The following is a 16637-nucleotide window of genomic DNA, read 5'->3' as shown; positions in this document are numbered from 1 at the left end:
GACATGATAAACTCCCTGCTATGGTGTGAGAGGCCTCCTGAGCCCAGCTCTGCTCTGTTGTTCCTTGCACTGAGGTGTCACTTTCTGCTCCTGCAGCTACATGGAGGCAGGCTGGGTGTCCCCAGCCATGTGGCTTCCACCCACCAGGGACATGTTTTTGTAGGAGAAGTGAGTAACAGGCCTGCGATCCTTGCTATGGCAGGGCTTCTGTCAGCTTTTAGATCAGCAGGGAGGAGTGCCTGGCTGCTGACCATGGTGTGGAGAGGCTGGCATGGTGGGACATGAACAGCAATGACTTGGATCCAGCGGAGTGTGCAGCCATGGAAATGGTACAGAGGTGTGTGTGGAGAGAGAGCCTTTAGTGACCATAATACTTAGTGAGAGTCTTGGCTTTATAAAAAGTATGCAGGGGAAACTTGACCTCTTTGCTGAAATTTACTGTTAGGATGGTTTAGGGAATAATTGTACGGCAGTCTCATGGCATCTAATAAGTGAACTATAATAAAATCTTAGTGAAACATTTCTCCAACAGCTTATTCTCTCTGAATTTAGAGAATAAAATAGCAAATATTTTGAAAGTATGCCAGGTTTTGCTGCTGAGGTGAGTACTATGCCATGTGATAGGCTGCAGCCCTCGAAAGCCACCTCAAATAGCCTGAGTTCAAAAGGCAACTTGTATCTTTGATGCCCTTTAGTGCTTCTGTTGCACTTGCAGGTTTCCAAACTCTTCAGCAGTGTTAGCTGAGCTTCCCAGGGTCCTGAGGAAGTTGGTATCTGAGCAGTTTCACAGCTGGCAGGTCAGGCTCAGAAGCAAGGTTTGCTAGGTCTCACACTGTGAATCAGGGGCAATAATACCTATCTTCACTTTCATCTCTATGCTTGAACCCATGGGCTGGTGCTTCCCCCAGGCAGATTTAGTAACGTGAGCTGTAACACATCACGTTGGCTGAGAGAGTTCTGTGTGATCTCTGCAAGCCTTCCTTTGGAGCACCAACCACAAAGAGCACTGCTGTGGGCATGCGTGGCAGCAGCCAGGCTCTACTGTCTCACCACCCCAATGCAGCTTTGATGCCCTACAGCCCCAAATCCAGCCAAAAGAGTTCAGAGCCTGTATTGAACTGCCATGGCCAGCAATCCATGTGAGCTTTTGGTGGGGATTAGTTTGTCTAGAAGCTTTCCCTGCAGGGTTGCTGTTGCCAAATGAGTGTTTGCCATTTGGTGTTGTGTAATTGGGAGTGAGAAGCTGTTTCCTCAGTACGTGCACAAGTTTGAACCTCTCTCCAAGGCACGCACCACTGTTGGAGAGGAGCAGCTTAGTGTGAAGCTCTGTGTGAGATCTCAGCTTCTCTTGCACTGCTGATGACAGATGGCACTTTTCGGTTTTCTGAAGTCCCCAGAGCATTTTGCAAATGCTACAGGAAAAAGAAGCTCTAGAAATGCTGTATTGGTGCTTCCCTGCAGAGAGTGCCTCTGTTTTGTGTGTTGAAGTCTTTGGTTCTCAACAAGAGATGGTGACTGGAAGATCACTAGAACAGAAACTGGAGATTAGGCAACAGAACTGTTGTGAGTGACTTGTGAGGCAGCAGTCACCCTCAGAGCCTAGTTGGTACAACCTATCCCTTCTTGCTTCTGCTCGTGGAAGAGGCAGAAAAATGCAAACTAAGCCAGAAGGGGAAAGTACTGCAAAGTACAAAAAGTAAGGGGGGACTCTTCACCCAAGTGAGAAGGAAGCTCTTTGTCTGTTTGTGTGAATGATCTCAGACTCATTGCTCAGGCTAGCAGCATGTCAAAAATTGCTCTATGCCATTTCTTCCCTTGGCACAGCCTGTGTCAAGTGATTCTCTGTGTATAAGTGTTGTAATTCCCCCAACCCAGTTCTGCTAACCCCTGCTGTTGTCGTCATTGTCATCCCTTTCCTACACGTTGCCCCTTAAAATTCTGTGTCTCCATTTTTCTCTCCTCCTTCCTTTCTCCCTCGTCAGTGGAGAGCTGAGGACTCCGTCGACCATGTAAGTACCACTTGTGTGTATTCCAGGTTGGAAGAGAGGGGTTTGGTAAATCGATTTGTGAATTTTGTAGACACAGTACTGTCAAAACATTCCTTTCACTCCCTTAATGAGGCTGGAGAGTTATATTGTGAAGCCTTCCACAAGCAGCAAATCCAGAGAAAATTGGCATTTAGATTGCTCCTAAATGCAGAAAAGCAATTGACATTTCCTATAATCTGTATTTCCAGCTTGTTGGAATGTAGTTTTAGGCAGGTTCAAGTGATCAACTCAGGAGATTCATCCTGCAGTAGTTGGTCCACCAAGTTATGTGGTAAAATTAGATACATAATCTTTAAACCACATTGATCATAGTCATGAGAAATAACCTACACTCTCAGCCATGACCTTTGGTTGAAACACAGATAGTAATAAGAAAACAATCACATTTAAACGGTTAAATTCAATTTTTCCCCACATAATTCTGAGATATAAATTTGGAGGAACAAACTAGAAAATGACCTTTTTAGAGTCAGCAATTCAATTACGTGCCCTACTGTGAGCTTCCCCAGCACGATGCATTTCTCCTCCTGCTTTATACGGAGCATTCTTGCTCGGAGTGGCTTTGTCATGACAGCACTGTGTTTGCATTATGCAATCAGACCTTCTTTCATCCATCCCTCGTCTCTCTCCCCTCCTCCCAGCTTGCTTGCTGTGCTCCTGGTGGCATGCTTTTGCCTGAGAACTTCTCTTTGCATGGGTTTGGGAGGAGTGAGTTCTCTTGGGACGTTCAGAGTCTGCAGGTTTTGTGAGAGTGCTTCCCCGCGGGTCCCCTGGCACCGATGGGACTGCGCGTCCACTCACCCGCACACACCATCTGCTGCAGGGGCGGAGTGGGATCGGACTCTGGTTCACACGGTGATTTTGGCGGGGTTCTTGTTGGTGCTTGTTGATACTTCTCTGGGCTGGCTGGTTCTGCGATGGTAACGTGGTGATTTTGATGAGTAAGCCTGGGCAGGTAACCCGAACCAGCAGCACTGACTGGAAATCAGCAGGTTTAATAGCGTGGGTGTTTGTGCGAGTGAGTGATGGGAGAGTGGCTGCACTCTGAGAGCAACCACAGTCAACCCTCGTACCCCTCAAGCTGGCAAGGATCCCCCGGGCAGGGGTCAGACCCCTGGAGCAGCTTCTGACAGTGCCCATGCTGCCTGTTCTCAGCAGCTCAAACTTACCCACTCCGTCTCTGCTCATCGCCTTGTCTGAAGGGGTAGATAACTAACCTGGAGCTACTGCCTCTGTTCCGAAAGCTTGCCCAGCCCCTTCTCCAGCCTGCGCATCTCTTGCTCCCTGACCCAGTGGGTTATTAGTCTAATGGCCCAGACACTCCCAGATGAACACTGCTCAGAGGTACCTGCCCAAGCTGCTGGGAGCTGCTGAGCTCGCTGAGCTCACTCGTTCTCAGGCCTGGCCAGCCAGGCTTGGCACCAGTCACATTGCTGCTGGAGGCCAGGAGGGAGGAGCGGTTCTCCTCTCTTTGATCTCAAATTGAAGTGCAGAGCCATGCCCTCCTCCTGCCCAGAGGAAGCCAGAGCTTGCAAGGATGCACCATGTGAGTCCGCCCCCTCCCAGACCTCCCACGATGGAGGTTTTCCCTCCAGGTCTTGCCAGGGCCTTGCGCTGACCTGTCCCATCCCTGCAACCCAGTGCCTGGCAAGGAGGGTGAACGCAATGCTTGGAGCTGCAGGTGCTCCCTGCCCGGGGCCCCCCACCCCTGCACTGCCTCCCTGTGCTCCCCACGGCTCTGCTGCAAGACACGACTTTAAAAACCCTGGAATTATCCTCCAAGAGATTCTCATAGCCAGGTGAACTGGCTTTTGCTCTGGTTCACAGCTCCATAGTCCTCTTACTAAGCTTTCACACAGGACCATATCTGGATCAGATCTCCCTCTTGGCAGAAGCCATGGGAGAGCAGAGCTGCTGACACGGGTTGCTGGTGGGTCCCTGGAAAGGCCAAGTGTTAAAGGCAGGGGTTGAAATGAGGCAGGTGGTTGTTGGAGTGGCAGCAGTTGTTTGCTGGCTCTGTGCAACATGTGTGTTTGAGCACGATGCATGAGTGTGAGCCAGGGAGTGTTGTCAGTGTCTTGCTGTTGGAGACACTGACCCTGGTGCCTTCCTTTGGCTCACTCCAGTAACAAGCATTTACTCTTCTCGTTTGCCTCCTCTCTGCCTCGTGAATGCACTCCCAGGAGACAGTCATTGGAGGCCTGCTGCCAGAAACCACCTACTCCGTCACAGTTGCTGCCTACACCACCAAAGGAGATGGTGCCCGCAGCAAGCCCAAAGTCATCACCACCACAGGGGCAGGTGAGTGTGGAGAGCAGGGTGTCACAGCCTCGTGGGGTGGTGGTAAAACCTCCCAAGAGGTGCATGGGGAGCATGGCCAAGGCCAGGAGGAAGCAAGAGGGGTGGAGATGCTGCGGAGGTACAAACCCTTGTGATCTCTAGTCCATGCTTAACAGACTTTGCCATTGGATCACCTGAGCAAAGTGCAGCAAACTGATGGAGATACTCTACCAGGGCTGGTAAGAGAGCAGTGAAACTCATGGGGTCTGAGCTCATCTGTATAGTCCAGAGACCTGGGAAGAGGAAGCCCGAAAGTCCAGGTTCTCCCTCAGCTTTGGGGTCCTGGCCTGTCCTCACCTTGTTCCTTTAGGCAAGTGCCATTTCTTGCTTCCTGTGGTGACTGCAGTGCTGCCTGGAAGGGCCCCTGGCACAGCGGGCTCCTAAGAGGGGCTTCTCAGCTCCCCTCTGCCATTGATACTGCTTACATAGCTGAGCCTGGCTGCTCCTAGAGCCATGGTAAAACCTGGAATGCAACAAAATTGCCACAGAAGTGCTGCAGACACAACTTCTAGGTCCTGGTGATCCCAGCTGGTTTGGTTCTGCTGTCTCAGTAGGTCGTACCTGCGCCTGGAGCTGGAGCACCCAGGAGTCGTCTGGCACTTCCCTCCAGGTGTGGTCAAGCTTGCCTTTGGCAGTGGTACCAACTAGTTGACACTGTCTTGTCTACTCACTAGCCTGTCCTACAACCAGTAATCCTGCTGCTTCCTCACACCAGCCACAGGAACAGCATTTACCAGTTGTTATTATGGGAATGCAGCTTGTGCAAGCTGAGACCATTTGTTCCTGGTGCTTTTAAACAAGGAACAGCTTGCTGTCTCCTCCGCACTGCATATGGGGAGCTCCAGAGGTAGTTTCCACTGTCACAATCTCAAATGCTGTCTCCCTGGTGCCTTGCCATGATGTATTTTCTGTTCATCAAATTGCTGCAGCTGTCCTATAAACAGGAAGAGCTTCCTAAACATCCCAGTGTTGTACTGTAAACCACAGTGGATCTTCCCATGTTATGATGCACATTTTAAGGTTAATATTTGGAATCAGCTTTGAAAATACTGTGTCCCTTAATACTAGCTGCTGTTAGACATTGTATTATGAGTGCAAGGAGGATGGCACTGGTAATGGCAATGTAATTATATGTCTTAAATACCTTCAAAACCGCCCTCAGGGCCTTTGTACAGGCTCGACTGCGGGCATGACCTCAAAGGGGAGCGTTGGTGTCGCCCTCTGATGGCAGAAAGCGGGCATCATTCCGGCAAATACGGCTTTCTCTTTTGCTCGGCTGTGGGCTCATACATTTCAAAAAACTCCAAGGATATTTAACTAGGTTTGGCTGCAATCCCTTTTCTTTTTTTTTTCTTTTATTTTTTCCATACTTTATGGCCCCATGCCTTTGATTCTGAGTATCTTCCCTATCAGTTGGTTTGTTTACAAATCTGAGCTGATGTGAAGACGCATCCTTTTTTTTAACTGAAGGAGATCAAGGTATTAAACCATCAATTTAAAGCCATCAGTTCCTAACCAGTGACGGCAACACCCCTTGACTTGTGCAGCATAAGCAAAAATCCTGTGGAACGCTTGTGTTCACCTCTCCCATCAACACTGACATCACGAATCTACTTCTCAACTAAACCAAAATATATTCTGATGGCAAACAGCCCACCCAGCTCTGCTCGCTGCCTCTGCAGATGGTAAAACTGCAAGGTTTCAGGATGAAGTTTGTCTGCCTCCAGACAGACCAGGGCGCTGGAATCGGGCTTCGGGGTGTCTGTTGTGGTGCAGTGCCTCAGGGCCAGCATGGCCTGGTGCTGTGCGCTGGCTGGAGTGTCTGAAGACCACTGATTGGGAGGACGGGATTCAGATCTTCTCTGAGATAAAATGCGATGCTTTGAGGTACCTTAAACGTTTCCTGTAAAAGGGGATGAATTTTGGGGCTGAATTTATTTCCGGTTTAAATGGCAGCACATGGGAAAATGGCAACTGAGAGCTGGCTGGCTCCAGCTTCCCTCGCCACCGGATTGGGGTCAGTCTGCCTCTATCCCTGTGAGCTGTCTGTCATCCTCTTCACCCTGTTGTCTGAACTTTCCCACTTTCCTCAATCCTCATGGACTGAGCGGCACGGAGGCGGTCCTTCCTTCCCCTCCTCCCAGGCTATCGATGGTCATTGTGTGTTTATGTTGCAGTCCCGGGGAAGCCCACCATGATGATTAGCACGACAGCCATGAACACAGCCCTCATCCAGTGGCACCCACCCAAGGAGATGGTAGGGGAGCTGCTGGGTTACCGGCTGCAGTACAGACGTCTGGATGAGGAAAAAATGAACACGATAGACTTCGGGAAGAGAGACCATCACTACACAGTGACCAACCTGCACAAGGGGGCCACGTACCTCTTCAAGTTGTCTGCCAAGAACAGAGCTGGCCCAGGAGAGGAGTTTGAGAAGGAGATCACAACTGCCGAAGATGTGCCAAGCGGCTTCCCACAGAACCTGCGTGTGGTGGGTCTCACCACTTCCACCACGGAAGTTGCTTGGGACCCCCCGGTCTTGGCAGAAAGGAACGGCAAGATCGTCAACTACACAGTGGTATACAGGGACATAAATAGCCAGCAGGACCTGGCTAACATCACCAAGGACACAAGTATCACTTTGACAAATTTGAAACCTGATACCACTTACGACATCAAAGTGAGGGCTCGCACCAATAAGGGGGCTGGGCCGCTCAGCCCCAGCATCCAGTCCCGGACCATGCCTGTAGAGCAAGGTAAGTGCCCCTCTAACAAACCCTAACAGGAAGCTGTGCCTCCAGGACAGGGACCTTTGCTTTGGTTCATGAGGCTTCGCTCCCTTCTGCTCTGACTGTTGTGATCAGGTACTGTGTGGCTCCCTAGTCTAAAACTAGTTCAGTGAGGGAAAGCTCAGCAAAGATTTTCTAAAGTTGCCATTTGGGGGGAGAGGAGCGTTGGTGGTACCTTCATTGCATCCACAGGCACACTTGGATGTTTTATCTGCACATGAAAGGCTCTTGCTTGAACTGGAGCAGGTGGCTGAGTAGGATCATCTGCAGATCCAGTACCTGAATTCCACTGCTGTTTGATCATGACGAAGGGCCAAGGGAGTGTGAGTGGAGTGGGGATAGAGAAAGGCTGCAGCTCAGCCTACAACTTCCTTTCTGTGATGCTGAAAAGTGTAGTCAAAAAGCAGAACTCCTCTGGAGACTGTAGATTTGGTAAAAGGCTGCTGCTCTCTTCTCCTCATTTCTTACTTCTCTGCTGTAGCTGAACTCTTTGACCTCTGCTGCTGAGTTAGACAAAGAGACTTGGAGTCGAGCTGCCGCCTGGCTCCCTCCTGACTTGGCTTTACAGTGCTCAAATACCTTGTTTTTCATTCCAGTGTTTGCTAAGAACTTCCGTGTCAATGCCGTCATGAAAACATCTGTGTTGCTGAGCTGGGAAGTGCCTGACTCCTATAAATCTACAGTGCCTTTTAAGGTAAGAGTGGGATTTGGAGGGCAGGAAGTTCCACCTGTAGCAGTGAGCAGGACAGGGGATAGCAGCATCAGCTGGGCCCTGTCGGTCAGGCTCACCACTGTAGCTCCATGACAGTGGTCACACAAGCTTGTCCTGATGCCTGACATGGAGCTGGGGTGTGAAAAGTTATAAATTGGATTTAATCACAAGAAATTAGCAGGACAAAGTGGTCTGGAATCAAGCCAGTGAGTAAAACTCCTTTTACAACATGTCCTGTCTCAATCAACCGTATCACCTTCATGAGTTACTTCAGGGCAGATGCATAATCTCAGGGAGGGAAGGAACAAAGCATCATCAAACTTCCTGAAGGTCTTAAGGTGTGAGCAGCACAAAAGGTGTCAGTACCTCAGGAACTCTGCAGGAATGCTGCTCTGTTTTCACCAGTACAGTCCTGGATGTGGTGTCATCCAGCAGGCTGCAGACAGCACTGATGACCCTGCCTCCCTGCTCTTGTCTGACCCCCAGTACTTGTCACTTATGTGTAGTGTGTAGGTCTCAGTGCAGTTTCTCTCCATTAAGAAACAAGACCACCATGTCACATCATTGAAAATAATCTTCCCAGTCTCAGCACCAATCTGCTGCCTCTGCAAAGGTGCTGGGATGGAAGCAGTGTGGCTTCTCTTTCTCCTTGCATGTGCCCCCTGCCATGCTGTGCCTAAAGTGCAAATGCAAGGCCTGCATGAGCTGTGGGGGATCCATGGCCAGGAGAATGAGGGGAAATCTTAAACTGCATCCACATCAAAGTGTGTGAGTACCTCCCCTTCCTTGTTACTAACTCTCCTTGTGTAAACCCTGAAGCTGAATTACCTTGATCAATAGCAGGCACTTGTTAACATACAGTTTAGCTGAAGCAGACAAAGCTTTTGTGAAGACCCTGTGGTATCCAAAGCTCTCCCAGATGTAGGGCGCATTAGGATCAGTGTTCAGCTATCTGGCTGCAAGGAACTTCACAGAGCCTGTTACTTGGCACTCTGCTGCAGAGCCAGTGTGCTTCACTGTGCCTTGTTTCATGGCCCAAAGCCCACATTGCTGTCTGACAGTGAGTGCTGGAGAGGGACAGTGTGACCCTGGGAGCGTTAGCACCACACAGGGGTGGGGGGGTTGGAGGTAGCCAGGAGCCAGGGGTGCAGTGCTGATGCCCCGTCTGTCTCCTGTCCTAGGTGCAAAGCTGTGATTGCTATCACAAAGTGACTCAGGGTCTGCCCCTGCTGTGGGTTAACCCTCAGCTGACATGGGAGATGCCATTAGCCGCTTGATAACTTAAGAGCAGTCATGCAAACCAGAGTGTTAGAAGGATATTTCTCTAATAATGCCTTCTCTTTATTAATATTCCCAGACTTGCAGACACACGTGAATCAAGGCCAGGAGCTAAGAGGGCCCGCTCTGACTCATTGATTGTGCCAGTTGAAAGAAATCCTTAACCTTCAGGATTTTGTGTTTTTATAAACAAGGTTCACCTCTCTCCTCCAATTCAGGCACATGGGATGCTGAGGCCAGAGCCTAATACTGTAACTAGCATAGCAGATAAATCTCCATGGGAACAATTAGTATTATCTACACTTGATAAACAGTCTCATGCTAAATCTATGTCCCAAAGGGTGTCATATTCTACTTTAACAGATTTAATTAAAGTAGATATTGTTCCGACAATGAATAGTGAGGCACAGGCAGGACTGCTGCTTTTTTTATTAGAGAATGAACTGAGACCTTAAGATTTTTCATTGCTGCCAAATCAATAATGAAGTTTTGAGATCTCTTTGGGGAATTTTCACAGCTTCTTCTCGTCCAGGAGATAAATTCCTTGTAAAATGTTGCCCAGCAGTTGTGGTGGAGTAGAGGCACTATTCCTTTTTTTATTCCACCTGTGGAAGGCTGTTCTGGAGCTTTCACGGAAAGTGCAAGATAGATACAACCTTCTCCTTGGGGAAAGTGCATTTTCCTGAAATACATTCTTCAACTTAAGCATGGGACAGAGGATATATTTGTTAAAGGCAGCATTACAAGGTATTTTAGAAATGGGCAGAAGGAACGGTGCTTTTTGAAAATTATAATGATCTAGGTTTGGAAATAACCCCTGAGAATGCTTTCTCACAGTGTGTCCCATAGAATGTAGTAATTACTCCTGCCTGCAAGTACTCCAGCCTTGTCTAATTTTCCATGGAGTTGTTATCTTTCCCAGTGTTGCACACTATGTGTCTTTTCATCTTTTAGTTCAATACATTCTATACTGCCTTGAAATCAAATATGAGAACTTCAGCAGTGACATTTGAACCCACCTAGCTTTGCAAATCTTCTCCTGTGAGTAGGAGTGGCAGAGATGACATTTTACAGCAATCTATGGGCTAGTCAGCACTGTTTGGCAGTTCAGAACCCTTGGGCCAGATTTGCTGCTGACTCTGGTAGTTACCAGTGGGCCATGATGCAGGCTCTAAATAGCATTCCTGCTTGAGCTTCCAGGCATCTTCCAGCTGCACATGAATCACTGTTTGTGAGCCCTTACATTAGTGTAAGGTTTACGTAGAGGCCTTAACTAATGGTGCATAACATTTGAGAAGACAATGTGTTGTGGCAGGTAAAGGGACGTGGAACTGCTGCAGCAGCTGTGAAAAGGGGGGATGGCAGAGAATGCTTCAGGAAAGCATTGCAAATGCCAATTTCACTGTCTTTGGATGCAAACTCCTGTGCATGGCAATAAAAATCATCATCTGGTGTTAGCTCTGTGTCCCTACCAGTTACAGTGCAGAGCAGCAGGAAAACTCTGAACTGAAATGCTTACCATCTCTTCTGCCTCCTCTTGCTCTAGGAAAATGGCTCTGTCCCCAGCACATGCTCGTGTGCAGGCAGATGGTGGGTGTCTTCCCTAGAGCACACTGAGAAGCAGTTGGTGATGCCTTTATTAGGGAAGAATTCGTAATGAGAAATCTTATCCAAGAGGCAGCAGAACTCTGTGGGCTTATCATCCTTTCAGCATAGGTTTTAATGTTGGAAGTTTGGTTTTGTTCAAATCTGTGTGGGAGCACATGAAAGAGAGGTCTTGCTGCTCCCCCAGAACATGCCCTGACTTACTGGCACCTGGTGTATCTAGACCTGTACTGTTGCAATGTCATTGGAAGGAGTGGTGCTGACCAGAAAAGCTGCTAAGATGATTTAAAGTCTAGTAGTCCTGTCTTTGGTGTACCTACTTCTGTGTCAGGGCATCTACTTATCTGATTCCAGTGCTGCAAGAAGCATTTCTTTATTTTGATTTTTCACTCACTTTAGCAGTCAGCTGATGCACATGTCTTCAGGGAAAGGGATTAAAGCCCAGGAGAAAATACCATTAGGAGGAGTCACAACAGAAAATAATTCTCTCTGGCTGTTCTACTATGCTACCTTTGACAGCCTTTCTCACATGGGGAGCAGCAGCTGGACCTTTGTCCCTGCAAACCTGTTGCTTTAGTTACTTGATGCTTACTTTCACAGTCCATTCCTGAAAACTGAAGCACGTCAACAAATGAGATTGATTGCATCTCTTCTCCATAGCTGGCTTCTCTCTGCTGCTGTGTTACCTGTTAGGAGTCTTTTCTCAACAGCAAAAAAGCTGGAGCTCTTTTCCTATCCTGATGTCCACGCAAAGTGACATGGAGAGGATTGAAGCATGCTGTGGGTATTGCTGTTTGGATAACAGAAAAGCTGAGCTGCAGATTCTAGGCCTAGCCAGGTCCTTGTGCTCCACTGTCCTTCAGATCTCTTTCCAGGACCTCTCTTTTCCTTCCAGCTCCAACACTGAACATTAGAGCAGTGCTAATCAGCTGCCCTTGTCCTAGAAAGCTGGCAGCTTTCTGTAGAGTTCAGCCACCTGCTGAAAAGGGGACTCGAAGGAAAGTTTGCCCCCCCGCCCTTGCTGCTGGCATCAGCCTGAACAGTGGGCTCAGCTGGTGAAGAATTATTTCAATTAGTCCTCCACAGAACTGTCTTATCTCTCTTTCAAGGCCACTGTTGAAACAAGCACATTTTACAATGGGGTCTCTGCCTGTAGCACCTAGTAACTGGCATGGTTTCACATGCTCCAGCTCTACCATTGCCAGTTTTTGGCATGCTGTGTCTCTGCACCACTGTCAGAAATCCAGCGCTCCCCTGCCATGCTGGACAATCACCTGGTGCAAAGAAATGTGCTGGTTTTTCACAGCTGGGACACAACCTTTGGCCTCTCTAGCTGTCTACACCCCTTTGGTCTCTGTCTCTGGGAACTGTGCGAGTTCTTGCTTTGCAGAGGCAGCACCCAGGGTTTTGGGGTAAGGAGTTGTTCCAGCAGGATCAGGACTGAGGTTCCAGGGCTGATGGGCTGCTGGGTGCAGCTAATCCAGCAGTGCCCATGGCTGCTGTGCCTGGGAGGAGATGGGGGTTCTGCATATCTACAAGGGGGCATTGAGAGTTGTAGTTAGCTGAAGGGTCCATGGGGGGAGGCTGTGCCTGGGGGGCTGCCCCAGCCGCCAGCAGCTCTGCCCTGCCCTGCCCACCGCCCCTCGCTGCAGGCACGGCAGGGAAAAGCAGCTCCGACCTCCTGCCCACGGCTGTGTGGCGCCAGCATCTGTTGCCATGACGACAGGGTGTCACACCTGCAGAGCCGCCATTCTGGGTACCAATTTGCGAGCCCTGTGCCGGATTTGTCAGATCATTGGTGAGGCGTGTAACCCCCCAGTCACCTTGCTGGGAGGGGGATGATCTGTGTTAAGCATCCAACCAGGCATCAGCTGGTAGACATGGGAGTGATACCAATTTAAAGCAGACAGGATTTTACACCACAAGCCTATTGCGTGTTGTAGCCTCGTGAGACAAGAAACAAAGACCCATTCATTTCCACATGGGGGCAAAGCACAGCCATCTGGATTCCTCCCCCAAGTAGGTACTGAAAAGCAGTACGTGTGGCACCACCAGCCTCACTGCTGGCCCTGGCCACCCAGGCTGAGATGACCCCTCTGTGCTCCATCACTGCGAGGCACAGGGAGCACAGCTCACCCTCTGCTGGGGGTTGCTCTTCTTTAGCTAAAGATTTATGGCTGTTTACAAAGCATACAGTGGCCAAACCACCTGAGGGAGGGCCCAGAGCCAGGCTGTCATCTCTAGCGCTGCTATTTTGAGTGTGAGTTTGCAGCAGCAGCTGTCAGCTTCACGAACGTGTCCTTTTCCTGTTTCAGATTCTGTACAATAGCCAGAGTGTGGAGGTGGACGGCCACTCGATGAAGAAGCTCATCAGTGACCTCCAGCCGGACACGGACTATTCCTTTGTGCTAATGAACCGTGGGAGCAGTGCAGGGGGGCTCCAGCACCTCGTCTCAATCCGCACTGCTCCTGATGTCCTGCAAAGCAAACCCATCGCCACAAACAAGTACATACAGGAAGGAAAATTCACACTAACTCTTCCCAAAGTGCAGACCACTGTGCCAGTTCGGTAGGTGCCATTCCTGGGTGAAGTCAGGGTCTGGGGCTAGGGGTGGGGAGAGAAAGACAGGGCAGACGTCTGCCAACATGTGGGTTTTGTAACCTGGGAGTGAATTTCCAAGCAGGCAGTGATACAGAGGCAGGCATTTACCCATATTATGGATCATGATCTTGGCTCTTTCTGAGCAAATATTGATGTGTAATAAAATTAAGACAATTGTCTGACAGTTTACCCTCACCCTGGTGGGTATGCTCCAAATGCTACCAGCAAAAATACAGTTGAGGATCAGGAGGGACTTTCTCTGACACTGTATAATATCCTTTAAATAAATAATGCCTAGAGCCTCGAGGAGATTAAAAAAGCGAGTTTGTGGAAGTCTTATTCGTTACTGTGTTATCCTTGAGCTGAAGCACAATTTCCCCAGGGTTCTTGCTACAATCCGATTATATAAATGTCCTTCTCACAGCTCCTACACCACCCTCTGGAACCCAGTCTGTAGATCTTCATTATCCTAATGAGTGGTAATGGCAGTATTCTCCTCTCTGGTGCAGCTGGAAACCAGCCTTTTCCTTTCTGAGCTCTTTTGCTGTTTAAAGGCTGGGGAATGGAGTAGGTCATCCTTGAATCATACAGCACACATTATTTGGTGACTTGCCAAATGGTCAGGGAGACCATTGGGAGATCTGCCAATGGTCAGGGAGCCTGAGATGGCTCAGGGTCCAGTGTTTACACTTCTTCCTTCCTTCCTTCCTTCCCAGGTGGTACTACATCGTGGTTGTGCCAGCAGACCAGAGCACCAGCACCCTGACTGCTCGGTGGCGGACGCCTGATGAGATGGAGCTGGACCAGGTAGGAGCCTGCAGCAGCTGCTGGGCTGGAAGTGGTTCCCAAACAGCCCAGCACACGTTGCCCTGGCCTCCTGGCAGCAATAACACAGGTGCAGGCTGCACATCAGAGATGGGGGCTGTGGGATGGGTGCCCCCTCAGGCTTTATTCATGGCTCTGTGTAGGAAGGAGGCTGGAGTCAAGCTAAGGAGGAGCCACCTCCCAGAATGTGCCCCCTTAGGAGACCACACTTGAGTGTCTAAGAGCTCTGGCCAGATCCTGTTACAGGTTGTACAGTCCTTGCAGCCTTTTTCAGATGAAATGACCATGCTGATATTGAAAACGAGCTAGGAGAGAAAACTGTTGGTTTCAGTTTATTAAGCATTTTTTGTCAAGAGACTTTTCCCTCTCTGGACAGGATCTAAGCCTGCAGTGTAGATAAAGAATTTATTCTTGTATCTAACAAAACCCACAAAGCTCCCTTCACACCTGTTTGTTAAAGACTTTGAGCATTCACCAGCCATTACCCCAAGATGCAGCTTGTCCTGTGCCAGGAGTGCTCTGACACCCGAGGCATGGAACATGTGCAGTTGTCAGGAGGCTCCCACATAAGGGCTTTGTGGGCTCTTCCTTCCCCACACACCACCACCCCCAAAGTGTAAAGGAAAAATTCCAAGAAATCACACACAGAAAGATCATTAAGATAACAAAGTTGCAAGCTTCAAGCACTCAGAAATGACAAACAGAAGCTGCAAGTCAGCCCTTGGCTTTATTGACCTGATCACACAGTCGTTCTTTTGAGGTTCCAGCTCCACAATGTGTCTTTGTGGTTCTGTTCTGCAAATGAAGCACAGCTGTGTGATGGAGAGCCATCACCCTGCATATTTTCATTGCAGAAGTTTTCCAGCACCACAGATGTCACAAGGAAAAGAAGACCAGCATGAGGAATGTTGCTTTGGTTTTCAGCTTTAGATGGTTGAAAGCTATCGAAAGAAATAGTTTCTGTCTCTGTCTCACCCAGCCTCAGGCAAATTATTTAAGCCAAAATTTTCATTAGCAGCCGGTGTCTTGCATATGTGATAGTTTTGAGTGCTCAGTTTGAGATCCTGGAGCTCTCATTTGCAAAGCCTAAGCATCCCCAGCTGCAGAGAAAGTCAATAGGAGCTGGATACAGTCAGTGCTATAAAGAAAATACTAAGTTTTCTTGAAAAACAAAACAAGCTGATGTCTTTTCAATTTGACATTCAAATTTAGTGGACTTTTTTTTACATTAATGTTTCAGTGTTTCTGTTCTTCATCTGTAAAATTGAGATAATCACTTTTATCTTGACTCATATGTGTGTTTGGAAGATAAGATCATTAATGTTTGTGAAGTAATAGTATAGTGATCAGCACCATAGAAAAGCCCATGAGGAAATTATTAATTTTGTCTTCGGAGCAGGATTTGAATAGTAAGCAATAAACAAGGCCTCAGGCTGCATAATGCAAAGAAGAAAACAAAATGTGGAATATCTGCTCTTTGATTAAGCACTGTCTGTCCTGTGTATTGAACAAAGCAGGGACTTACAGAAAAGATATTCTGTGACTCTGCAGTCGGGGGTGCAGCACAATGCACGTACATAAGACAGCTGAATTAATTTTGCACAGGCAGTATTAATTTTCTAATTTTTCAGGATCTGAACTTTGCAGGCCTAGCAGTTTTCTGATGCAGTCTTTTGCTGTGCATTACATGTATAAGTGGCAGAAGCCTCCAGCAGCCTTAACCACAACTAGAGCCCTGTGGTTTTGTGTATATGCACATAGAGCTGCACTTTCTGCTCCAAAGAGCTCAGCTGAAATCTCAGCCAGATGCAAGAGATGGATGTAGGAAGAAAACTCCACACTCCAAAAAGTATCTTCCTGCTTTTCCCCCTTGGGATTACAATGACATTTGTGAAACTAAGATTTCTCCAGCCTCTTTTTTTATTTCCTTCTTTTTTTCTTCTTCTTTTTTTTTTTTCTGGTGATACTATAATGACAAGGTATAGTTTTCCTAAATTGCTTCTATGTGAGTACTGATAAGAAGACAAGGATGGTCTGTCAAGGGGAAAGAGTAAGGGGTTTCTTACCCAGCTTCTCCTCCTCAGGGGGAGTAAGCCCAGCTCAGCAGTGTGCCTTTGTGTGCACATCACCATCCCTAGCCCTCTGATGTTCCCTATCTGCCCTGACAATGTTGCCTTGATAAATTTCTGTGTGAAATGTATTTCATCCCTCCTTCCTCATTTTGAATTAGAATTTCTCTTCCAAAGTTGTTCATTTTTATTCATTGGAAAAAAATATCTTTAACCATTTGAGAGTCATTCTTAGCAGTGCAATTGGATTTTTGTGCATTATATCCTTTTTCATTTACTTGTGGCTATGAAATTTGCCATTTTTACTACGAACATTCCATGAAATCTGTTACCATTCTGTGTGGTTTAAATAAAGCTCTGCTCAGCACA

The 16637-nt window shown here is 48.2% G+C and overlaps 1 protein-coding gene across 7 annotated transcripts in view; it reads left to right on the top strand.

Moving 5' to 3' along the window:
• Positions 1–16637, top strand: part of PTPRF (protein tyrosine phosphatase receptor type F) — a 375785-nt gene that overhangs the window by 319899 nt on the left and 39249 nt on the right. For 6 of the 7 annotated variants that reach the window (XM_030226334.2, XM_030226333.2, XM_050977607.1 and 3 more), the window contains 6 exons: positions 1983–2009; positions 4232–4349; positions 6566–7144; positions 7774–7871; positions 13088–13341; positions 14091–14181. In XM_030226334.2, coding sequence (XP_030082194.2) covers positions 1983–2009; positions 4232–4349; positions 6566–7144; positions 7774–7871; positions 13088–13341; positions 14091–14181 — 1167 coding nt within the window. The remainder of the gene's footprint in view (positions 1–1982; positions 2010–4231; positions 4350–6565; positions 7145–7773; positions 7872–13087; positions 13342–14090; positions 14182–16637) is intronic. The other variant, XM_030226335.2, reaches the window with a different exon arrangement.

Source organism: Serinus canaria, chromosome 8 (genome assembly GCF_022539315.1).
Source record: "Serinus canaria isolate serCan28SL12 chromosome 8, serCan2020, whole genome shotgun sequence".
Lineage (NCBI taxonomy): Eukaryota > Metazoa > Chordata > Aves > Passeriformes > Fringillidae > Serinus > Serinus canaria.
The sequence above is the reverse complement of the archived record's forward strand: the minus strand, read 5'-3'. Positions and strand labels throughout refer to the sequence as shown.